Source organism: Aphis gossypii, chromosome 2, assembly GCF_020184175.1.
Source record: "Aphis gossypii isolate Hap1 chromosome 2, ASM2018417v2, whole genome shotgun sequence".
NCBI lineage: Eukaryota > Metazoa > Arthropoda > Insecta > Hemiptera > Aphididae > Aphis > Aphis gossypii.
The window spans coordinates 53615907-53643899 of NC_065531.1; the positions used below are offsets into that span (position 1 = coordinate 53615907).

At 25.7% G+C, this 27993-nt stretch overlaps 1 protein-coding gene across 3 annotated transcripts in view; it reads left to right on the forward strand.

Moving 5' to 3' along the window:
- Positions 1–27993, forward strand: part of LOC114131105 (CCN family member 5) — a 261031-nt gene that overhangs the window by 167217 nt on the left and 65821 nt on the right. For all 3 annotated transcript variants that reach the window (XM_050202302.1, XM_027996246.2, XM_050202301.1), the window contains one exon: positions 329–438. In XM_050202302.1, coding sequence (XP_050058259.1) covers positions 329–438 — 110 coding nt within the window. The remainder of the gene's footprint in view (positions 1–328; positions 439–27993) is intronic.

A 27993-nucleotide genomic window follows, 5' to 3' on the forward strand; every position in this document is an offset into this window, starting at 1 on the left:
ATTATAATTTTATACCTTATATTATTAATGTTTAAATATGTTCTTGCATTAATTTATTATTATTTGCCTAAAATAATTATTATGTTTACTACAAATTGACATGATATAATAATTTAATGCTATAGTAGGTATTTATAATATAATAATAATAATAAACCATTTACAAAGAATTTTTTTTTCTTATAGAAATATTTATAATATTATAAAATATCTAATATTTATATTAAATATTATATTAATATAAATAAATATTAACATTATATTTATGTCCAATGGACTGATATATATATTTAAAATCAAGCATATCTGACATTAAATAAAATTTCAGGTGAAATGATCGTCTGGTTTTCCATCATCATTACGATGATCGGTTGGTGTGTGGACTGTTACATCGATGACTTGTGTCCGAATTGTAATCTCTATCAAGATTCAGCTGAGGTAAGTACTTAAATTAAACGAGTATATAGACAGCGCATGTACATATATATGGAATAGAGTTTTACGATACAACAACTTTAACTATTTAGTTGGATATTTTTATTTATTTATTTATTTTTTTTGTGGTCGGTATACACGCCGTGAATTTGGCCGAGATTCAGACATTTTTGTGGTCCAACCGTAAAGGGGCGTGACCGGACGTTAGTATTGCAAGGTGGCCGGAATGTGGAACTCAACAGGAGCCTAGTAAATGGTGTGCGAAAACTATGATAACTGGCCAATAAACTTAACACTTGCGTTGCTCGGCGGTGTTTAAAAAAAAATTAAGAAAACATAAACTTAGTCCACCCTTGTAGCGTTTATTATATAACTAAATAAAATAATATCATGACAAAAAAACATCGAAACCTAAGACCAAGACATGAAGATGCTTGCACGTATCCCAATAAGTTGATGCAATTTCTATATAGTTAATAATCCGCTGGACACTAAATGTTGTGCGATAATTGCAGAGATGTGAAATTAATATACTAAGAAATTTCTTAACAATAAGAGTGCACTCATAAATACATTACAAATTACTGAATATACGACTAGAAAATCCATAAATCCCAAAAAAACATAATTTTATTTTTTGTATACAAATCAAAAATTTTAATGAATAATTGCACGTAATATAATGTTTACTAAATTTATAAATAATAATAATAATTGTAATCATATAGAGAACGTTTGAATAATTTCATATATTATAACCCATTTGAAGATATCAATTTATTGCGTTTACAAAATTATATATTATTTATTTAAATACATACATATATACATAATACATATATTGTATAATACATTTTTAGTATATGAGCTACTTGTAAACCAAATATATTTTACTAAGTAATCAGTACTTTAGTATGTAAGCTTATACAGTAATCTAATTTTAAACTTTATCGCTCCGTTCAAGTTGGGCACATTGAGTTATTCAAAACAGGGAATACGACTGCAAATAGTACACGGGCTAGAAGTTTTTTACTTGCTTAATTTTAACATCGTTTGGACATTATATTTATAATACGTCTATCATCAATAATGTAAAATTACACAAAGCGCATTCAATTGAAACTTTAGTATTAGATTCAGTATCTAGCACGTTTTACGTTTCAACGTTTGATATTTATACTTCGTTTCAAACACAAAAGATAAACACCCGACAAAAAAACTTTCAAATTGTTCTATTTTATCGGAATATTAAAGAAGTATAATAATGTTACGAATTTAACAATAAAAATTAATTATTTATTAGCATAAGCTGTTTCACTTTTTATTTATTTTTATCTAGGAAATACATATTTTTAATTTCGACTATATAAATCAGAATAAACTTTTAATAATAAAATAACAAGCAAAATATTTATATTTAAAACTAAATATAATTTGAATACTTAAATAACGTGAATCAGTTATATCTATATTCTATATAATATTTTAATTTAAAATTTTTCTTTTTTACTGATATAATTTTTCGTTATAGCTAATTGAGTATAACCTCTGTATCTGAACTTCCAATTAACTATCAATTAAATATGAAATAAAATAAATCTAAAATAACCTTTCGACGAAGTAGTATTTAGATAAAATAAAATAAAATATTATATATTATATTGATATTTACAAAGTATTTTCACTGGTATGTCTCTTCATTTTATTGTTATTTTGCTCTTTATTATTCCATCAATTAAGCTTACTATTCAAATTGGAATAAATTATCAAATAAAAAATTGTGTTAAAATATTTATCAAAGATAATTGAATATTCAGTAATTATATGTAATAATATATCATTTAAATGATCACTTAGGCCAAACCCCTTCAGAATTTCAGATTACTTACGATCCATCAATATTCTAAAAAAATTAAAGGAAAGTCACTCGAGTTATTCAGTATTTTCATTTTACGTTTGAAAAAATAGCTGCAAAGGTTGCTGTAAAGGTTTTTTTTTTTTTACAAAGGCGCCTATTTTACTTATCTTTGTTGTCAGTTTGAAGATCTGTGAACATTTTTTATTAATAATTGAGTTAGTTAAAGACTATAGCAGGTTTAACCAACCCGCGGGGGTATCTTACCAGCCCATGACTATTTTATAAAAATTAGAAATTTGTATGGGCACAAAATAAAATTATATATTTTTTTTTATTTTAACAAAATTTTAAAAATTATAATATATCATACAATTTTTAACTTAAATTATTCAAACTGAATATAAAAAAATGTATTGGATTTTAGAATATTAATAGCAATTTGTGTATTATTTAAATATATATACGGCTCGCAGTATAAATATAAATCTCGAATATGACTATTGAAAGTTGAAAAAGGTTAGGTACGCTTGGTCTATAGTATAATCTTTATAATATTAGTTGGAGGGTAAGAAAATAAAATGGACTTCTTGATGAAACTTATCCACATAATTCGGCCAAAACAGGTCCTTCGGGAATTGTGTTTGCACTGTCTTAAAAGACTAGAATTTCTGTTTACGACAGCGTTGGTACTAGGAACAAAAACAACAACAATGACATATAGCGTGAGTATGGTAAACAAAAACGCCCTAAATCAAACAAATCAGGAACATTGGAATTTTTGTCCTCCTAAAGACGAGACATATCTCGTATTCTCATGTCACAAATATTGATAAAAAAACAACTTAGGTTAAAAGTGAGGAAAAATACTTTAAAATCACTGTTAAATAATTTTCTAAGCATATCGACACTCCACTGCAATAAAATTTATCGTCTTATATTTTGCAATGAATCACAGGATAAATTTAATAAATTTAAATATTAATGTTAATGTAAAAAAGATTGAAACTATGGTTTTTAGAATTCATTAGATATACGTATTTTTATTTTTATTGTGTGAACTTTAATAATAAATTTCTGTACTGGAAATCACTACTACATAACATCTGAAATTTTGGCGCAAGTACATATTTTTGCTGAAAAAGTTAGTTTTGACAGAAAAAAAAATTCCAATAATCTTATCAGTCGGCCATTTAAAATGTACTAAATTTCTCACGAATTATTATCTTTATGCATATTAAAAATACTTAATAATATTTTAATCTATGTAAAACTATTATTAATTTAGTATACAAAGTATAATAAACTTATTCATGAACTAAAACTACTACATTTTTAATGATATTTAAGAAAAAAAATTATGTGAATCTCTTCAATAACTCTTAGTAAAATTATAAGCGTAAAGGCGATATCTCTATACAATAAGGATGTTATTCTTTTCCAGAGAGGAGCGTCCCATTATGTTTATAGTAATTCAAATCTACCATTAATCGTACTCGAAAATTTCCATAAGACGTTTATCGTCGCACCACCGTATAACGATGAATCGAAAAATAGTTTGAAATTTTAAGTATGCGCGAAATAAACCGAACACAATGTGTACAATAAACATCCTGGTTACGATAACGTATATCATATAGCGACACAGATAAGCGACGGTAGAAACCTTCAAATTAGGGTTTCTAGAACGATGTCAAAAAAAAAAAAAAACGAAAATACGTACAAGATTAATCTTTATAGTGCAAATGTAGTACTTCAATTATTTTAAATGCAAGTATAAACTTATCTGCTTTGGTATGACTTTTATTTCGAGAAGCGCCATATTACCTTCCATGATTTTTTTTCAAACCTGTATCTTAATATCATCTCCTTTTTGAATAGGTACTTTTAAGTCCAGCAAAAGTCAATTACGCCTTAAAATAGCACCATTACTTATCCCGAAACCTGTGGATCCAAGCCCATAATATTGTAACATCGAAAAGAAACGAAGATGGTTTGATTTGTGTTTTTATTTATTTATTCATTTTTTCTCCCGAAAACAATAGTAATACCCTTTAATAATCAATATGATACCATTCAACTTAAAATATAATTTCGTTATAAATTCACACAGTGTAATATAATAAATATTATATTTTATATAGCTTTCTTTATTTTTGTTTTTAGAACATTGTAATACTGCTATTCGATTATATCCATTATTCCAAGGTAAGACCCCGAAAAGAAAAATCATAAGAATGTAATTATTATAAATAAAAAAAATATATATATCACTTTAAGCAACGGAAGTCATAAATTCGTAACGCCTATAATACCAAAATTTATAATAAATCCAAACGAACGCTTACAAAACAAATAATACGATGTTGACAAACATCACGTTGTAGAATCAAAAAATATTTTACCGAAAGCTGTTTGGTATGGACTAGAAATATTACGATCAATAATTTTGCATGAAACGATATTTTTCAATTTGCTATCCGAATACGAATACCAACCATTATTCTGGTTGATATTTTATAAGTATTGACTCTGGACTCCGAGTAGTTAATTCGTCTACTTTGGAAATGAAGAACGTCAATTACTGAAATACCTCCAGGACTTGGATAATGTTCAGTTATGCCATTCATTATTGTTTTGATATAAACAACAGTATAATATATTATGTTTATAATATTGTGTTTGTAACTGAAGAGTCTACCTAGTTAGTCAGAATTTATTTGTTATATTTCTGATGTATCACAATATGTATTGTTAGTTGTTAGTTGTTACACTGTGCAGTATTCACGTGATATGTTTGAATATAGTTTAATTTTTAAATGTTAATTTTGATTTGAGTTCTCTGTGACTAACAAAAAATAAAATAAAATTTTTTGCATACTAAATTGTTTTTTATATACTTTTATTAAAATGTACATATTATACAGAGAATATTTCATTGGTTTTACGCCAATCGACTGTAATTTGATTTTGATTTCATACTTTTGATATGAAAAATGATCTTTCATTGTAAAATCAACATCTTTATTGCCCCATTTTCAACCTTGAAAATGTTAAGCTATACAGAAAAAATATTAAATAATCAAGAAAAAAAACGAATACGATAGATTTTTAGTAAATCAATTTATAAGCATAGTGCAGTATAACTTAATGATTTTTTACAATGAAATAGTTTATAACGATAACTGTATTATTAAAGCAATTATTCTAAATTATTAAAAAAAAAAAAAACCCCTTTCTTAAAAGGACGTTAAATTATAAAATGAACCTCTTTACTTAAAAATCCTTTTTCTTTTTCTCATTGGTGCAGCTCTAAATAAATTCACGTGAACATACGAACATGCAGTGTAATTAGGAGTACTAAATAACTATACAGTCAAAATAATATTTAGTTTTTGTTCAGTCTTTGTCATACAAAAGTAATTATTTTATTCATTTATTTAATTTTTTGAAACAATTGTTTATATTTATATACACGTAGTCCATCACGTACCGTATGCAGACAATCGGATGGTAATGAAAATATTTCACCGAACTTTCCTAAAAAGCCAAGCATCTAAATTTCCACCGTAACCACATTGTTCCTTCAGGATATTTATAATCATCTAGATTCTAGGGACACAAAAGGTCGTAGAGTTAATGCTTTATGTGAATTTAATTGTTTTCGAAAAGGCACTCTATCGCTTCCCTTTTCATTTTCCACTGTCAGCCCACTCAAATAACGAAATAACAGAAGAAATTTAAAAAATATATTACCCACGATATTATGTAGGTAAATGTTTTGCAGAAGCTTCCGAAATACTTCTCATAACACAACGTTTTAATTTAATGGCCATTAATAAAATTAATAATAGTACGATAACGAAAACTGTTTAGGTATTATTATTTTTATTACCCTTAATGAAAAAATTAAAAATTATTAAAACGGATAGTGAAGGAACCCAATTATCATTATAATATATACACGTACTCGGGAATGAGTGTTTTTTATTCTTATCCTGCTTATCCGTAAAATACGTATATGTACGTTTATTGTAGAATCCAAAAACCTACCCTTAATCAAAACTCATGGTAACTGTGTCCAGTTTTCTTGGAAAAAGAGTTGTTGACCCACTGTTATAAGTGATATGTTTATGTTAATTGGGTTGTCATGATGAATTATAAACCTATGTTATTTTATATAAAACATACAATAATAATTCGAAGAATTAAAAGGATACATTTTTTTTAAACAAACAGGATACTTTTATAACTATCTTATTAACTGATAACAAATATATTTTGATTGAATTATCGATTATAGTTTTTGACAAAAATCAATGTTGAAACAGTGCCACACAAAAATAAATTACATAAATATTATAGATATAATTATGCATATTATAACAATTAAAATCATAATTATTTAAAACAAAACATTAAGAATATATTTATACTATAATCGTAAACTATTACAGATATATATCATTTTCAGTTAACATTTAATAAATAAACGTACAAAATGAGTAATTATATCATGCTGACTATTGTTTTGTTTTTACATAAAAATAAATATAGTTTGTATTTGTCAATAGTGAATTCTTATAATCAATAGTTAATAATTGCAATATAACCTTTTTCTATTTTCTTCGAATTGTTTTATTAACGACTACATAAATACATATTTTACTAAGTAGTATTGAATAATCATTTAAATTATATCTTCCACGATTATAATTAATAATACAGTTCACAAATTTGTGTCTATATTTTATAAACTATGGCTAATTAGTCGATTATAATTTATCATAATATTTTAATTTCAAAACTTTAAGTTTATAATATTTATATATTGTTTTACTGCAATTTGTACCGAATTATAAATAATATTTGTCAGTGATATAATGGTTAATTCCATTTAGCTTTAACATTTAAAATAAGGACAATATTGAGCAATGGTCATGTCTCAGTCAGAATTAGGCAGCCCATAGGGAATAATTTAATGTTTTGAGTAGTTTACATAGACGGGTTGTTTTCGGCTCTAAATTGAACAATTCACATTCTATAAACAATATTTTAAGTGGACTTCATCAAGTTAAGAGGATAGACTTAATAGCACATTTTACTTTTTAGCCATTTTTTAGAATTCTTATCACCCCTAACATTATAATATTGTCGATTCTCGAAAAAATATATATTATAAAATTATAAATGATGAAAATCCTAATTCAAACTCATTTATTTAATAAAATAATAATTATTTAAAAATGTTTATAAAAATAAATATCATTCCATTACTATTAAAAATATCGTTTTCCAAAATTCAAAATGAATAATTAAGATATTTATAGAACTTTTAACTTAATATTTAATTAAGTTTGTATCCTGACAATACTTAAATTGCTTAGTTATAATATTTTCTAGAAACACATTTATTAGAAAAGAGGCCTAATACAAATTAAATATTATTTGCACGTATTTATTCAAACAAAAGCGTACAATTACCAAAAAAAGATTTGTATCGTTATTTTTTGTTCTTTCGGAATCTATTGTTTTCTTTTTTCATTCTTTTATATATTTTCAGAACCCGTTTAACATCTGTGTGCCCGCGTTTAATTGTTTACTGAATGAGGGCTTCGACTGCAGAAATCCTGCAAAATGCCAATGACGAGGGTTCTTTTTATTTCACTCGTTCGACTCAAACCTTTGCGGTGATTGCAACCATTAATTACAGACGACAGACGGACGTAGTGTTTTCAAAAAAGGGCCGAAATTAATTTCTTCTCGTCTATCAGACGTCTGTTCTGAAAATCAACGTCCCTCAAGTTCGATCCACGTCAGAAAGTTACGTTTCCCGTAGAGTTTTAATGATCTCAGCACACCGTTACGCCCATGTCAAAAATTAAGAACAATCGTATAAGGAAAAGTAATAAGCATAGTGTTGAAGGTTCAGAAAAGTAGCTATAAAAATAAATGATGAGAGTTAAATATGTCTTATCGCAGCATTTATAATGTTCAAATATATAAGGTTCTGGATTGTTTTTACAAAAAAAAAAAACGTATCTGATAATAGAAACAAAAATAAACCAACCACTGTTAATCTGTTCAGAACACAATTTCAGAATATTCCCAGAACTTAAGGGGACGATTCTAAATTGAAAACATTTCTTTTATATTGAGTACCACCCAAATTTCTAAATCAACATTCATGAATATTCTTTCGATGTGCACTGTACAAAAAAGTGACTTTATTTATATATAAAAAATACCATTTAGTGCAATCAAATAACTCGCTTGAATTCCTGTTACTTTTCTCCCTTACAATGAATATTTAACGACATCGCACAAACCTATTCTCCTCTGTCTCTTTCCGATTCGATGCCATCAGTTAATTCAATATAATTGGTACTTGTCGACATTTTCTCCACTTTTTATTAATATTTATTATTTATAAAGAGGGATTTTTACTAAAATAATTTCCATAATACCAATGCTGTACACCATTTATTTTAAACCATTATAAAATCCAAATAATAATAACAATGTTAATTGTAAAATATAATAATAAAGTATAATGATAAAATGCTATTTTTATTTTTTTTTTAATATCTAAAGAACTATACATGATTTCAATCATAAGAACTTTGTATTTTAGTTAAGGGCTCAGAAAAAAAAATCCATCGACTTTGAAACTTGTTTAAAACATTTACTTTAATGATACAGAGTAGTTTTAACAGATATTACAGATTGCCATTAAAAATATAATAATGTATATTGTCAAGAGTTAACATATTCTAATATGTAATATATAACGAAAAATAAATGATGTATCGGTTACTATTGATAACTATACATTTTTAAACTACACATTTTAGTGTTGATAGCCCGCAGTTGATCATTTTATATATTTTTCGATTTATTGTAAGGGACATTTTAAAATGTTTAAAAAGAAAAATAACGAGTTAGCAGGTATATAATGGCATGATTCTATATAGGTTAACTGGGCCACCTAAACTAAAAATAAAAAGAATTGAAATTTTATTTTAGATTTATGTTCACATTATTGTTTACTATGCGAAAATAATTTATGACGACACTTCCTGTATAGTGGGTTATTGCGAAACATCTATAGACTTATTTTCAAGAATTTGATTATAAAATCCTAAATATTATACCCTTTATTGTATCTGAAACAGACCACGTTAACAAAAGTATCTTCTCGAATATTAAATTCTTTGGATTGTGTATAGAAACAAGTTTGCCAATTTAAACACAAAAATCACTTAATGGGATATTAACAAAATCCAAACAGATTATTCAAATATAAATCTTTTGATTTCAAATATAATATATTATTCTATTGATAAACTATAACTGTGATGGAAAAGTAATTAGTATTTTTTTTTTAGAAAACAAATAGCTTTACTTATTACATTATAGTTTACAACATCAATTGTTGAAAATGTCAATAGTATAAATCTACTATATTCACTCTAAATATTTAAAAAAAAAAAAAATAGGTGTCATCATTGTTAAAAATAATTCAAATTCAATGATTCAATACGAAACAATTAATCGAATTTAAAAAAAAAAACCCATTATATTTATAAAACTATTTAATTATCTATAAAATAAAAAATACGAATAAAGAAAACGTGTGATTTTTTTTTAATAAGATACAATTAATTTTTCTTTTTACATTTAAAATCTGCAGTTTAAAAATGTAAACGTGTTTTTATCAGTGAAACTCAAAAAAACAAAAATGAACAAAGATGAAACGAACCGAAGAATAAGTTTAATAAATATCTAAAACCATTACAATATATTTTAATGAATATTATAATAGAAAATCGATAACATTTTTCAACAAAAATAAAAAGAATACTATAAGACAGTATAATATATTTATATCTAATGTTTAAAATGGTATCTTTAAAATTATAGTTTTATTCAGAGTTCGCTTGCCGTATAATATAAATTTATCTAGTGGTCGTGTTTAGCAATGATTGGCATTAATAAATGATAAGGGTTTGTTATTATACCCAATAACTTACAATAGGTAATAACTATTTGTATGTTTTAATAGTATTATTTTATATAAATATATATATAAAACATAAGGTGTTAATGTGTTATGCGTTTTTTTGTGATTTTATTATTTTACAAGAGTATTCGGTGTATTCATGTAACTGAAACTTAATAAATAAATAAAAGAAAAAACAATGTTTATGTCATTATAATTATAGTAAGTTACCAGGATTAAGTGAGTTTTTTATACTGTACACTAATTAGTGATTTCAGAAGAACATTTAAATATTTTAGATAAACCGATTTACATTTTGTACATACATTTCGACGGTTAAATAGAAAAATGAACGTTCAAAAATAATGAAATTATTTCATATAATTTTAGTTTGTGCGCTCCTGTAACTCAAACATAAAAAATCCATAGAAATTATTATAGCAATACGATTTGTAATATTCAAATTACCTTATCTACTCAAAATTATAATTTTAAAATAATACAATAACGTGTATGCTACTAATGTAATAACAGATTTTCATATTATATTATTTTGGAATGGTAATTTATTATCGTGACCTAATTTTGTTAAACACATAAACATAATATGTTTATACCTTTGTGAATAAAATGTATTTAATTTAATATGTGCGTGAGTTAAATGTATCCTATTTATAAATCAGAGAATTTAATTTTATCAAATACAAAAATAGTTATTAATTAATGAAAATAAAAATTAGCATAAAATATAATAAACTTGTATTTACATTATAAACGTGCAATATGTTTTTTATTACAAACATCATACAAAGCTTTAAATAAATACCTAGATTCACGTTGTTCTTAGCTTATTCAGTGTCAAAAATAAGTTTGTTTCAGTCATATCAACTTTAATGTATACAACATTATAAATGTATTGATTGTTATTTTAATTTCTATAAATATTGAATGACTTATGCAAATAATGTTTAAAAAAAAATCTTTTAGAAATAACTATAGTTTTATGTATTAAACCAAGATAAATAAACTAATTCGAATTTCTAGAAAAAATTTTAAAATGTTAATATAAAATACATTATTTATAGATATATTTTATAAACATCTTTGAAACATCGCTTTAATAATATAAGAAAAATTAAATATCTTAAAAACAATACTACGTATATAAACCATGTTAACTTTGACTTTCTTAGTCATAAAAATAAATAAGTCAGTTACAAATACATAAACTAATATTTTATATCTAAAAAAAAATACGGTTTGTATTATATATTTTAATAAGCTGGTTTTTTAGTTTTTAAAATAGAAAATAATGAATTTTATTTAAAATACAATAATACGATCGAATAATCAAAACATCATAATCGATCAATATGTACTTATGTTATCAAACTTCAAATTAGTTAGTATTTTTTTTATATATATAAATGAATAAGTTAATTATAATTATAATTATTTATACACGCATAATGTTTAAAAATAATTTTATTTTTATCTTCAGATATGAATAAATGAAACCCTTTGGTTTTGATTAAGTAAAGTTTATAGTATGTTTTTTGATTTATAAATGTATAATTCATGCATTTCGTATTACACATTATTTTTACTTCTTAAAAAGCTGCAATCAGTTTGTTTTCTAAAATTAAAATGTTTGAACGCATTTCGTTTGTTTGTTAGTGTTTCGTTGTGGCCAACCACGAGTACCTATTCTACGGATGAAACGGAAATTTTATGTTTTAACATACAACGCGAAAAACCACTACATGTTTATTTTTTACACGAGTAAAAAACGATTAAATTATTCCGGTTCTATAGTCAGCCGTAGCGAATACAAACAGATTCAGATTACCAGCGTACATATATATTATTTTTACATAACACCAAGTAATAAGTGTATTATCATCGAAGCATCAATGAGCATCTTTGTCTGATAACTTAAAATTCTAAGCGCACATTAGATTACAAGAATGTTGGTGGTGCGTAGTAATATTGGACTAGGTATAGAGTAAAGTGGGTGATTGAAAGAGGTGTGAAACTCGGTAAATCGAGAGAGTGATGAAGTGAGCGTGTGACTGAACAGAGGAACGATGGTTGGAAACTCCTAAAACGAGAGAGAGTTAACACATACACAATGTTTTTCCACTCCATTTATTTATTAAACTTTCGAATACCTACCGGTACTCTTAGCAACTGAGTGGAAATACATGTATATTAACACATTTTGCTAAATTGGAATTGTTTTAGACTCCCTTCAATAGGCACATTCTTTTGTTCATGTGTTTTGTCGGGTAGCATATCTTAGGACGGCATAATATGTGCCACACGCTATAGCTAAGCAAATTTATGTAGTCATTACGTCTGTCTATGTGTGTGAGTCTTTGTATGTAATTCATCGAATTATAATGCAACAATATTTTTATAATGAATTATAATATAATATATCATACTATAACGCTATAAGAGTATATTCAATTCATATTATAGCATGTATTTTTTGTAAAAGACAAAAAAGGTTTTTCATGTGTTCCTTTAACTTTTGAAATCTAAATCTTATTAAATATTATAATAGCATTATAATAACTCATAAATAAGTTATTATATTATCAAATATAGAAAAAAATTACAGTGAAACCTCGATAAGTCAAAAAATTTGCATTTCCCTTCAATTTCGACTTATCGAGGTTCCACTGTGTATATAGGTATATATTATGTATAGTTAAAAATAAAGCTAGTAACTGTTATAAAAGTTAAAATATTATAAGAAAAATTGATTTGTCACAAAATTTACAACTATTTTCTGGTTCAGAAGAAAGTATTAAATTCCTGTTTTTTTTTTTTTTTAATTTAGTTCATTAGAATTCTTTACAAGACTGCTCTGTAAAAATGTCTTTATAATTGCTGATTTTTTTTCATAATGTTTCAAAAATTGTCTTCATTAAATTTTAAATATTAACACTAATAACAAATTTCAGAAAAGTTTCATTTTTTTAAAACAACTTTTACACTAAAGGAACGCAAATAATGAAAAACGGAATGAAAACAAACTCCGCAAATATCATTGTAGTTATTACATTTTGTGTCCTGTCATCGCTTACAATAAAAGAATATGCAGTGTCCAGCTGTTATTTATAAATGGCCCATGTAGTCGTGATCCACGTGTAATTTATAAAAATAAAAAAAAAACATTAAAAAAACCTAAATAATATAATATGGATTCTTTACCCAAATATTCAACCATTTGGTGTGTTTTTTCACGTACGTTATGAGCTCACTATAATATATTCCCTCGTGAAATAGTATATTACAATACATGTCGGGAAATAAATCATCGATTCTATTGTTGAACGCCGAAACAACAACGGGTCGCCTGGATCGAATTAGACCAGTAAGTGCATGGAATAGCAGAAGTATTTTAAAAACTAAACGTGGAATAATAATATTATACGGTAGCATTTAAACAATAGCATGCCAAAAAGGATGAGATAGTGAGTAGAGAAATAGATAGGGATAAAATATCGAGAGAGATGGTTGAATAAATAGATAGAGATTCAGTTATACAAACACATATTGGTATAGAGTGAAATCATTATGTGAATTTTGACGATAGGTTGATATATTTATAGTACATAATATATAGGTATATATTAAATTAAGTGGTCTTCACAATGTTCCGTCAGTGCTTTCGGCTCCGCAATTAGGTGCGTTATTGTTTACGTTCTACCACTATTTTGATGATTGTCCATATACACAGATCGTCGACAGAAGAGATTGGAGGAATCTGTGTAGGGTCCTTCAAGTATATACTTTAGTACTTGTCTAGAGTAGAATGTTTAGTCAGAGGAATCTGGTCTGTGTCTGTTCAGTGCTAATTGAAAATTGTGTTTTGAAGACTGCTATTGCAACTGTAGCTCAACACTACATTTTAATATAACATAATAAGCACCATAATAATCTATAATTCTCGTATATATATAATATATATATATATTATATTAATATGACATCGGTAGTCTATTAAGATACTTAACCATGGTTATTTTATTTAACAGTGTTTTACTCTTGATAAAAATAATAGTACGTTACTGAACATCACGGAATCCCTCGTCCTTAATTACTCTTTGCCGCCACTCTGAAGAATATCACTGTTCCAATAGAGTGCTTGCGCTTAAATCCGGATATGTTTACCCAAAAGCGACTGCTGCCGAGGGTGTGGCGTGTGAAGGATATAGGAATATAAAACCATTTCACGCGAAATGGCTTTGGACCCCACGATCGCTACCACCAACACCGCAAACTTTGGCAATAACACTTAGCAGCTATTTAATGCCGGAATCGCATACCGCCGACAGTTGGTTCACAGTGCAGATTATCGATTTCAACCTATTTATAACTACTACCATAATAATATTATGTGTATATGTATATATCATAGCCCGATAAAAGCAATGGTGCACGTGTTTTAAGTCTAGCGATTAAATCCTCTTCGCCGGCGATCATCTAATTTATCACGCGGTGGAATCCACGTTATTTATATTAAAATACTTTTAAATAAATACCTATACCACACAAACCGCACTTGATCGAGTTTATTTAATATTGAATCACTTGCAAACAATTTATGTCGACTTAAAAACGATTTATGTTGTACTGTAGAATACCAAAAAAACTCGAATCGATTTAGGATTATCCTATAATATATTAAAATAATGCATTTTTTATACCGACAGCTTTGTCTTGTGTATTACTAAGAATAGCTCAACACACAATAATCAACACTATATAATAAGAATAATTAATTGTGGAAAAAACGGACCTCATAAATTAGACGAATGAAGGATGTCTTTATGACCTCCGGGTAAACGATATTCTTTTTCACGACATCTTGGCAATATCAAAACAATTGTACATGTAATAAAATATGTTTAATTGATATAATATACACAAAAACTTAACTATTAAGTACTTAATGTTTTAACAATCTAAAAATAAACTTCATATTTAGAATGCTATTGTACAAATATTTTTACTATAAATAGTGATTAATAATAGTAATAAAATGTAAATTACTGAACTTATTACGACGATAAATTTGATTATAAAAAAATAACAATATCATTTTAATAAAAATCATAATTTTCTACAGCTAGTGGGAATTTTGTATTATGCTATATTTAAAAAAAATAATAACAAAATAGAATAACGTACATCTAATTATTTTATTTATTGATAACACAAAAACCTTATCGCATACGTTACAATAATAATAAAAATCGATCGTCAGACGCGTTGTATAGTACTAAAACCAATGTCTTGAACGTCCTACGCACGTATGTACGCGAATTGCCTATACAATGCACCGTGTCTAAATAATAAAACGGGTAACGTTAACTGTAAGTACTAGTGATCGTGTTAGTTGTTAGTAGAGTATTTTGAAAATTTCAAAAAAAAAAAAACATTATTCTAAATAAATATTAATATTTAACGAAATATGAACATAAGAAGTTTGTCAATTTATCAAATATATTAAATATTTTTAAATTCAAAAAATATTTATTAGTTTTATAACAAAACTTACCTACATGTTTCAATTTACATAGTTTATTTAAAAAAAAAAATAACAGTTTTAGAAATTTATTTATGTATTTAAAAAAACATTTATGCACTTTATCATCCTTAATTGCATTAAGTAAATAACTGCGTTTTTCGATTTTCTCTCTAAACCATGTTATTAAATAATTATAAACGAACTAAATTAAGGGTTTCGTTGATGACATATTACAATTGAGAATCAAGCTTTCCTTACCACATCAAAAATTAGACATTTAAGCTAACTTTATTATTTATTTATTATATATATTATAGTTTTCTAAGTTGTCGAGTGATGCTGCAATTCAAACCGTCCGCCCAAATACTCTTTGCAATTACTAAATTTAATATATAATATATAAAAGACCATATACGACTATCCGGATCACATGAGCGACGCCACCATCAAAGGGAAATATTCTAATTCACCACGCATACACGCGGTGGCAAAGTTCGGAAGATCTTTGACGACGTTTTGTCAACAGCGCCTTTGTATTGTATATGGGCATGCATCTATTTTGAAAACCAATTTAACCGCGACGGTATAATAAATGTGAGCGCTGTGGTGGTGGCTGTGCCCCGAACAAAGAAATGCAATCGTCGTTGAATTAATCTGAGACTCGCATAGCTATGTACACTCTACAATAAATTACACCAATCTTTATCATGATGAAAAAAAAATATGTTAATGAATCACACTTATACCGTCGACGTTGGGCGGTCCAATAGGTAGTAATTTTTAAGTAAAGTTTTATTTTAGTTTATCGTTGAACTTTTCCAATCAGTTTCTATATTCCAAACTAATTAATAATCATCATATTTTCATTAAACTATAGAACTATTGACGCCGTTAAGTATAAAATTTTAGTGGAACAGATACCTAAATATTATAATTTAAGTTATATCTAATAATTTTTTTTTTCGAAAATGGTGAAATGGTTTTGTCAGGATATATATATATATATGAGTTAAATAAATATTGGACCTAAATACACTTTGAAGTTTTAACATAACCCATGTATTTGACTTCAATTACTCGAACAATATTTATTGAATATTATTAGGTTTGGAAAAAATAATTTGGATAAAACTGTGTAAATCATTAAAAAAAACATCCTGAAACACATTTATACAGGAATAAAGACGAAAGTCGTGTTATATTTAAATATAATTTCAGTGTTAAATAATTCATTATCACCTGCTACCACATACAATTCAATCACGTGTAATTTTACAGTACCAATAAAAAGTATATATTACGTGACGTAGACAAAACGAATAATTAACCAATCGTGGAAATGGGCAGTGATTTTTTCCCTCCCTCGAGGCTTTGGAAATTTCTGTGACTTTAGACACGCGTAAACAAGACGACATTAACGAGATGGTTGTCACCACGGCGAAATTGTAACACTTTTGCACGGGGCACGGGTCGTAAAGAAAATGTGCACCAAAGGCGACTCGGGTTTCCCCGAAAATATTTCAACGGAACGCTCAGCGTTTACGGTTCGGTAGTTCAGGAAAATGTTTCCGTCCTCTACTCATTTGCCTAACTCACGTTATTATATATTATTTCACCCGAGGCCGGTCGCATTCAGCCCATTCAAGACGCGTATACATATAATTTTGGGTTATCCCGGAATTTTCCATTTTTTATTTTATTTGTCCGTCGGCTTTTGTGTACATACTTGTCGTAGAATACTCGCGTACATTGCGCGTTTTTGATTAGTTTAAAGGCCGCTTAAGACGCTACATCCGTTCCGAACTACATTATGCACACCGTTCTGTATAATACCGGTAAGTTACGGCTCATTAAATCTCTGTGACACTTTTTCATTTTTGTAACTTCAATAAAGTCACCCGAAACCGTCTTCCATATTATGCACTTCCTTGTGTATTGTATCAATATTAAAGTAACCGAGACTATAGTTTGATGCACAATGCATGTTTATAAACATATGTAATGAGTAATGTTATATTTTTGTTATTATTATTTACATAATATTTTTTATGTATAATTTAACAAAGGTACAATAAATATTGCAATGCATATGTTTAGGTTGTTAGAAGTATTTGTTTAATGATTTAAAATGTAAATCATTTTATTAAAATTCTTCAATTATTTAATAACTTTAAGAGAATATTGGTTACTTATCAGATTAATATTTAAAATGTATAAATATTTTACAATATTTATTACAGTTAACTTGTCATCAATATGTTTATTTCTTTATCATGATTTTAATAGTGTTTGAAAACATTCATCTCTATTATAAATATTATAATTTAATAAAAAAAAAAAGAGCACATTTAGTTAAGTAATGTTTAAGATTTTAACTCAATTTATTATCATAAAATAAAATATTGTTTAACTAATATAAAAAATTCAATAAACATATCAAAAACATTATTAACTATAATTGTTCACATTATTTATAACGGTAAAAAACTAGATAATTTACTATATACTAGTTAAGTATAATACAAACAGTGTTATTATTGCTTACAATTCATTAAACTAGTAAATTTAATGTTTATACGCATTTTTTTCAGAATTGTATGCATATTTGTAGAGTGTATAAAAAATAAAAACTGTAAACTTTATGAATTTTTGTAAATTCTTATTTTAGACTTATTGATTCGTTTTTAAAAATTATATTATAGTCAAACATAGTTACAAGTATCAAATATCACACAAATAAACACAAATATCTACTGTAGAGGCTATCAATTGAGGTCCTTATCCGTTTTCGTTTCACTGATATCCTGGCACCAAACCTTAAAGTTATTTACTTTTTACCCACGCGATGTCAATAAACTTCATGTTAAGTGTATACAAACAATGTACATCATAATATATAAATATTACAATTTTTATACAAACTATTATATACTAAATTATTTAAATATTTTATAGTATTATTACCATATACGCTGTTATAAGAATTTTATAAATGTTTTTTTTGAGAAGTGTTAAAATGCAACTGAACACAATAAAACATTTTAATTTGTATTTGGTCTTGTAAAAACTTATATTTTGACAATTCTAAGAAAATATAATATACTTTTAGTTAATAACAAAATGTTTCCAGTTTAAAATATTATTTTATTTTATTTAACATTACGTAATACTGTTATATTAAAATTTAGTAGTAATAACTATAGAAATAATTATGATAAACATAAATAATATTTTGAACAATTGATATGCATATAATATTATAATATTTTTTATCGATTATGATATATGAAATAAATAGTTATTAATTTAATTTATCGTATTTACCAGTTAGTGCAATATTATAAGATAGGTGCAATAGGCACATACAAAAATTTCCCCTCTGACTTAATCAATTAATGAATAGATCAATTTAATTTCATCATTGTTGTAACTCTAAAATTATAACTCAGATAGACGATGCATTAGATCAATGTTTCCCAACCAGTAAATGGTGATCCGTGGACCTATCATAGATATTATATGAACCATAGATTTATATTTTTATCTTGTTAATTTTTACTTCATTATATTTATAAATAAATGTTGTGTATTTTTGTTAATGAGTAAAAAATATATATATATAATATAATACAATGCTAATACTGAACACAAAGTTGATACAGTTAAATTAAAATATCTAATTTGTAGGGTGATGTTGATTGGTTCGTTATCATTTATTTTTAATACCAATATAACTTTCCAATGGCATTTAAATAATTGAAATATAAGACCATAAAATTTAGAGATAATATGTTATGTATAAAATGATATAAAATTTGTAAAATGGTTAAAAATTTGATATGTATTATTTTGCCTTTTAGTTCTAAATGAATAAAAAAAAATGTTTATGTCCCTCGCGACGGTGAAGTAAATTTGTTTTCACGTCAACCCTATATATTGTATACGATATTATACTTACATAAAAATATCCAACACTTTGTATTAGGTTTCTCTTCGAATATATATTATTCATAGATGTATTCACGTCATATAGTGGTTTTCATAAAATCTGGCAAGCACTCACAAAATGAAGCTTTGATGTACTACCGTACAACACGCAAACTGAAACGTTTTTACTTTTATTTTTTTTATCTACGATAAAATATACAGTCCAATTTTCTCGATTCTTTTCTTGAATTTTTAAAATAACATCGATGTATTGAGTTTCAATTTAAAATACATTTAAATCCTTATACCTAAGTCCTATATGTTAACGTTAAAAGAACTATTATATGAATCTGATTTTTATAATACATATAGGTAGCATGTTTTTTATTTTATTTTCAACCATTATTTCGCAATTTTTAAATCACTATGTATATATTTAACAACATTTTTACCCATTCTATAAATGTACTTTTATATTCTTAGATTGTGAAACTTGAAATTACTACTTGTAAATCAACGTCACAAATCGTTATAACCGTTAAGAAAAAAATAGTAAAACGTTTCGTATAATCCATTTACAGTTTCAGCATAAAATACATATGAATACTAAATGAAATACTTCATGTTTAGTGTTTCAGTGTTCGCGGTAAATTTGAAGTTGCACATTTTTTTGACAATAATATATTATTCTATTATTGAATTTAAAAACAAAACGAAACAGAAAAACTAAATTGAAATAGGCATAACCTAAACATTTACTCTTATTTAACTATATAAAATTAGAGTGAATTTTCGATTGACAACATTTATATTAAGTTTAGTTTTTTAAATGTTGTACAAACTAATCTGTCAAAAAGTCCACTAGGTATGTATGATTATAATAAAATATCCCAATAGAAGTGAGTTATTGCACTTAAAGAAAAAAAATTTTTTTTTTTAGATTATTTAGCTGTTAATATCGTTCTTAGTCTAGTTAAATTAATTTAAACTTAAAATAATCATTATAGCTAATTAATTTAATACTTAAACAATTATTTACCATTTTTTAGTAGATACAGAAAATAAGTAAACTATATTTTTTAATCGATACGTGGGTTAATTTTCAATATATCATTTAAATCAAACAATATAACTATACCTAACACAATATTGTGCATAAGTTTAGTAATAATTACCTACACTTAATGTATCGAATTTAAAGCCAAATTAAATCTTAAAACAAACTGCATAGTATTTATTAAGATTTCATTATTACATAAATGTACTTAAAAATAGGTATTCATAAAATTATGATACATGATAGTCAATGTCATAATATTTTTTCCCCATTGAATAACCATAGAACTTAAGTACTCAAAACGTGAATAAAAAGTGTTTAATAGTAAGACGTCACATTTGATTCCTTTTTTCTCCGGAAAATAGTGTTTTATTTATTTTTTTTTTTTTTACTCCTTAATGATGAAAATCAAAATATTATATATGCTGTCAGAGTTAAAAGTGTGGTCATTAGAAAACGAGACTCGCGTGTTTTTTCACCGACAAAACACCCTCATTTCGTGTTACGCAATATATTTACAAAAAATGCAAAGTCCTTACATCATTTTTTCGCAATGAATTATTCTTAGTATATTATCGACCGGTTTTTGTGGTTTTTGAAGTGCTTCAGAGTCGTTATATATGAGTCACGGAATACATATTCTTACTTTTATGATTCAACAGTAATAGATTATCATGTCCATATTATAAGTTCTTATTCGCTCGAAGTCTTATATTTTATTAAAACATGTATTTTTGACGAATCTTTAAAAATTAATCAGTAAAAGTTATTTTTTCTAAAATTCCACTGAATTTAAATATAAATAATAATATATATTGCGTATCATACTTATCATTTTTGAATTGTATCTTATCTTCTTCGAGCACAAATACGACAAACAGTCAGAACAGCGTAATGACGTTATATGTGTGTGTATAATAAAGAGAGAAGGTTTTCGGTATTCCATGACTGCCGCAGTGGCTACATGGCGGCAACGGTGATTAATCTCGTTGACGGCAAAATGTTTCGTACGTGACTGGACTGTAAAATTTTTTTTATTTTCTCTCCCTCTAACACACACTCACCAATTCTCCCTACTCGTGTCCACCAACACGATTTTTTTTTTTTTTTTGCAACGTTCGTTTTTTGGGTCCCGGCGGGCATTTGTCCCTCCGTCAAAAACCGTTTGTCAGCTCTCTAAGAGAGCCTAATGAAACGATATACTATTAACCTTACTACTAAAAATTAATATTAAAAATAAAAAAATATGTATCATACTTAAATTTATACATTTTTTTTACACCTCGTAAACTGGATTCGTTTACCCAATTTTGTGTATATATGAGATTGACCCTATAAAAAAATCAGTCTCGACGACTTCACCAAGACGTAAAACAATAGCTATGAATATCGGGGACTACACTAAGCATCACACTAAGTCAATAACGTATTTTACCTCGATGGGTATAAAAATGAATATTTGTTCTTCTTTCTGACTGACCTCCGGTTGTTATCTTATTTTATATTTTATACCACGCAGTTTCAAAAATTTGAAAATAAGTTCCATCTTTTATGATGAAAGATTTTATTAATTTTCACAAAAATATTCATATGATATTTAGTTTTAAATCTAGCAAATACCACAATAAAAATTTAAGATAAAAAAATTGAAATATCAGGAATGTCTTCTTCTTTGAAATGAATAATAAATCATTATATTCTGAGCAGAGACCAATTCTGATATTTATTAAATTCCTTATTAGTTAATATCTCACGAGTATTATTATAAGAAATATGATTATGTACATTTTTCAAATAGCGATAAAATAACGTAAACAATATACTAATCAAGATCTAAAATAAACATGAGAAAATTACCTTTAGTAATAAAATTTGTTTCGATTTGCTGCATATCAATTATTTATAACTATATATTATCAATAGGTTATTTTTAAAAAAAAAAGCTGAATTATAATATTATAAAACCATTAGTTTCAAAACTACCTAACCAATTCTATAATAAAAATACCAACTACAATCTAGTAATACTTACTTTATTTTAAGGTATATACGATAATTATTAAAAAAAAAATAACATTCAGCAATTTTCTATATATTTTACGAAACATATGAAGTATTTTTAATATTTTAGCTAAGTGAATTTCACACTGTACAAAACAATATAATTTTAGTAAATATTTTACATGTCATACCAACAGTTCTCTTTTTACACACTTGTGGACTTCAAACATTCTATTATGTTCAAACGTTACGATTCTTCTTAGATTCGCTGGAATTAGGAGATTAAAAAATATTACTTAATGTTCTGCCGTTGATATAACTATTTGAAACCAATAAGAGTTATAATTTATTAAGAAGTATAAGTCAATGTCAAATGAACTTTTGTACTGCTTCATATTTTTCGTGTCTGTACCGTGTTTGAAAATGACAATTTTTAAATAAACATTTATGTTCAAATATGAGAGTTTACAAGATCAAAGGTATATTTAAGTTAAATATAGGTACCATATACTTTATAAAATAAAAACAAAATAATTTATACCTAATTATTCATATTAAGGCATTTTTAACAAAAGCAAGACAATTTATTATAAGAATGAGATTTATATTAGTATATTTTATAATTAAGAAAAATGTATAACAATACATTTATTATTAGCACATTTTTAGGATTTTTAAATAATTTTTATGCCACGCCTTTTTTCTATTGGCAATTGGCTATATTATTATCATAAATATTTAAATTTAAAGATTTAACCTCATTCTTTCTTTATTCAAGTTACAAATGCTATATTTTAGCAATATTGATTAAATATTTGATTGTTGCAACATTTATTTATACAAAACATATTTTAGAAAATTATTATATTATTATAAGGGTAAATATATACATTAAAAAGTAAAAGCCCCATAAATTCATCATGATTAAAGTAATAAATAGGTAGAGTAAAATGTTTTACTATTGTAAAATAACAAAATGTTAAAAATAAATTAAATAGCACTAGAAAGTTATAATTAAGTTTAAAAAAAATATATTTAAAAATACAACAATTTACAAAGAGAACAAATACACATAATTATATACATTATTTATAAATATCTAAAAATAATATCTTAAAGACAACATTTATATGACTATTGAATTTTTTTTAAAAAAAAACTATTGCGAAGTTTATAACAAAAAACATTGAACAAAATAAAATTTTTTTTATAATATAAAATATGTAAATAATACCTATGCCGAAAAAATATACATTAAAAAAGTAGTAAAAAGTTTTCTTATAACAGTCACTATATACACAAAAAAAAAACAAAATAATATACAACACCTATAAACATAATATTAAATTTGTAAAAATATTTCAAAAAAATAGTTCAATAATTAATACTTATGTTATAAGTTTTATAATATTATATCAAAATTAATCTTATTATTACATTTATATAATATAGGTAATTCATTATTATTAAAATAAAGTTTATAGAGTATTGATATTTCATTTATTTTATTTATGCTTAACAAATAACCATAGTAATATATGAAATAATGAAACCTGGATAACTCGAATCGGTTGGGGGTGAAAAAAAATTCGAGTTATCGAAAATTTGACTTATAAAAAATATAGAAAATGTATAATGTAAAACAGAGACCAAGGCATTCCTTCGAGTTATCGAGATTCCACTGTAGATACAATTTATAAGGTTTTTGTGTAATAATCAAAAGATTTTGAACATATTATAATACTTGCAATATCATAAGTTGTATTAAAAAGAAAAAAAGGTCTTTTGTTCATAGATATTAATAATGACTATAGATTTTAGTTGTCAACCAATGGATTGTAAAAAAAAATTCCAGGCTCAACACTAAGTTTACATCCTTAAAGTAGGTAGTAACCTAATCTTCAATAACACTTCTTCTATTTCGAATCAGCATAATATTCTAAGAATTTTTTATGTATACAATTAAAATTACAAATGAGCTTTATTATTAAAAAAAAAAAATCAAGTATAACATTAATTTCTAAGTAATTAAATAAGTAATATAAGTGAAGTCAAGTGACACAAAAGTAAATATAAATATAAAAAATCTATAAAACGTTAATAAAAGTTAAGATAGTGTGTATTAACTGTCAACAAATCACTAAATTTACTTAAAATATAAATGTAAAATATATCAATGAATAATAATAATAAAGTTTGTTATGTTACTATAAGAAAAATTAATAAGTTAACAATATTCAGTATACGTAGTTAAGTTATTATAATAATATCCGAAAATCGAGGTTTAATCTACTTGAAACAACAACAAAAAATATTAATACAAATTAAGTAGTGTAATAGAATTCAAAAGTAATTTTGCTCAATGAGATTTAATCAAATTGACAGATAAATTATAATAACATACAGACACAGTACATTTGCATATTAAAACAACTGAAACGTATACAGACTAATTACTTAATTGATGATATTCATACAAAGAATAGTTTATATTATTTGAATATAACAATTGAGTTTTAAAACTATAAAAAATTCTACAAATGTTTTTTTTTTTTTTTTTATCTCTTTCGTATTAATTTTTAAACTAGTGTGTATAATAATATTATGTATATATATATATAAGTATAATAATTTAATTTAAATTATTTTTATTTTATTTATACTAGAATATCGCTTAAAAATAATTACAATATAACATAGACCTAAGAAATTAAGTTAGTATAATTTACCTGAATTATTTTATTTTTACATAACATCAATACGTCACAAACCAACAACTTTTATCGATCTTGTGAAATTCAGAAATTAATAATAAAGAATTCCGTAAAATGATCTCCTAATCTAACCTACCCACGAAGCACCAAATTGACATACATGAATATACATATGACATGGTTGGTGAATAACGTTTAAGGCGCAATGGTAGCTCAGTCTAATAAAATAGTATAAAAAGTGCTCTTTGACAACTAGTTTTAACGATAAACGATATTACGACAAATCGTAATGGACACACGACTAAAAATCCCAATATGAGGTATGTCGAAAATATTTGACGAATGTATTCATTTTAATACTTCCGATCTTTGTGATCCGCTATAAATTTGAATAGAGCGGACACAAGTTTAATACTTTCGACGATAGGTCCCCATACAATATATATACATACAGGTAGTACGATATACCACATAATATATTCGATACCTATACGCCATCCCGGAGGGGTATGCTAAGCACACACCGAGCGCCACCACATCTATATTTTTCTTTTTACAACACATTTGCTTAATATATTATATAAAATACAGACGGTAATTTTTTTTCTATTTTAAATTTAAAAGAAAAAAAGTTTCATAAGACTTTCAATTTAATCTTTATAATTGATGCTTAGAACACTTGTATAGAACGTTTAGACAACCGAATTGTTTTTTAATCGATTTATAAAAACTTGTGTCGTGAGTTTAAAAACTCGATTAACATAAACTATTTTTTATTATGGTCGACTGAATTTATCATGTTAAAACAATTTTCTATTTTAATATTTTGATGTACCTGTGTTTAAAATCACACCAATAATTTGATCAGATTTATTAGCATCAGATGATTATCAGTGGAAAAAAAAACATTTGTAGGTTTCACAGTCGGGTAAAATATGCCCACTACAATATTAAAATTGACAAACCGCTATTATAATAATGCTATGACGGTATGTACGGTATAGTTATTAAAATTTATAACACGATGTACCAGAAACCAACTGCATCACATAAGATAAGGAATGAAATCTGCATTTAATCGTCACACAATACGTCGTTGCACGAGCGATTTTTGGCATCGGACTGATGATGTATTATACGCGTGTAACATTATGGAAATTTCGTGTGATACATCATTCAAGTGAGTATTTTAATACGATCTGATTTCGATGGTATTGTTTGTATTGTTTTATGTACTTATACATTATTATGTATAATCTATAATATAGAACGATGAATGACGCCGGAAAAACACCGTAAACCCAAACATATGTGTATTTTGTGTATATTGTATAATGTATATAGAATACACCCCCGATTATATCTCAAATTTAAAGGTTAATTTTACTTTTACTTATCGAAACTTAATAATAAACCAATAAATTATTATATATTTATACATAGTATGATTGGTTAAGTATTTATTAATTTATTATTAATGTTATGTATCCAAAACGAAATCGAAAATTTATACTAATAATTATACGAAAAAAATTTGTTTGTATTTATAAGTTATTTAAAAATATTTATCTTTATGCACCATTTCAAAAAAGCCCTAAAAAGATACTAATTTAGAGACCAACTCGAGTACTGCCAAATCACATTTGTGAAAAAATGTATTATAATAATATGTAAATTCATAAATCTTAATATCGATGATAATACACAAAATATAAAATAGATACGGCATATAGTTTAGTACTTAAAAATCATTTATATCCTAAATATAATTATTTATTGACGTAATAATTTTGTATCGCTACAAGCGCTTAACACCCATAATACTGCATAATAATTCTATGTATTAAAAATAGAGTAGGTATTTAATAATGTTAAAAATTTGAATAAACAGATCATTATAATAAAAACTGAGATAAACGTAATTGGTTAATCATTCGGTAAACGTGTATTTTTTTTTTTTTTTACGAACTATATATCGTACCACCATAACCTAACATAAGTTGACGATATATCAAATACCTATTGACACACTCCATAATGCGACGACGAAAACTGTCTGTGTTTATTTTGTTTGTGTATTATTAGTTATTACATTTCACATGCACGAGTGTACCTATAATATATGTGCACATAGATCATTCAAAAGGATGATGTGTGCATATCATTAGCCTAAACGTGCTCTAGGGTATCGTATTCTGAACGGCTCGGTGTCGGTGTTGGTGGTGGAATAACATAATAATATATATGATGAATATATAGACGTGCGTATGGTGTGAGAGAGGTGTATAGAGAAAAAAAAGAGAAATAGAGAGATACAGAGACAAATTCTACCTCCCCTTCTGGCCAGATAATATACTATTGTGAGTATACACAGTACACACGTATAGGGTAGGCAGTCAATTGCTGTAATGCATTCACTAGTATTATTTGGGGGTTCTTTTTTTCATATTTACTTTT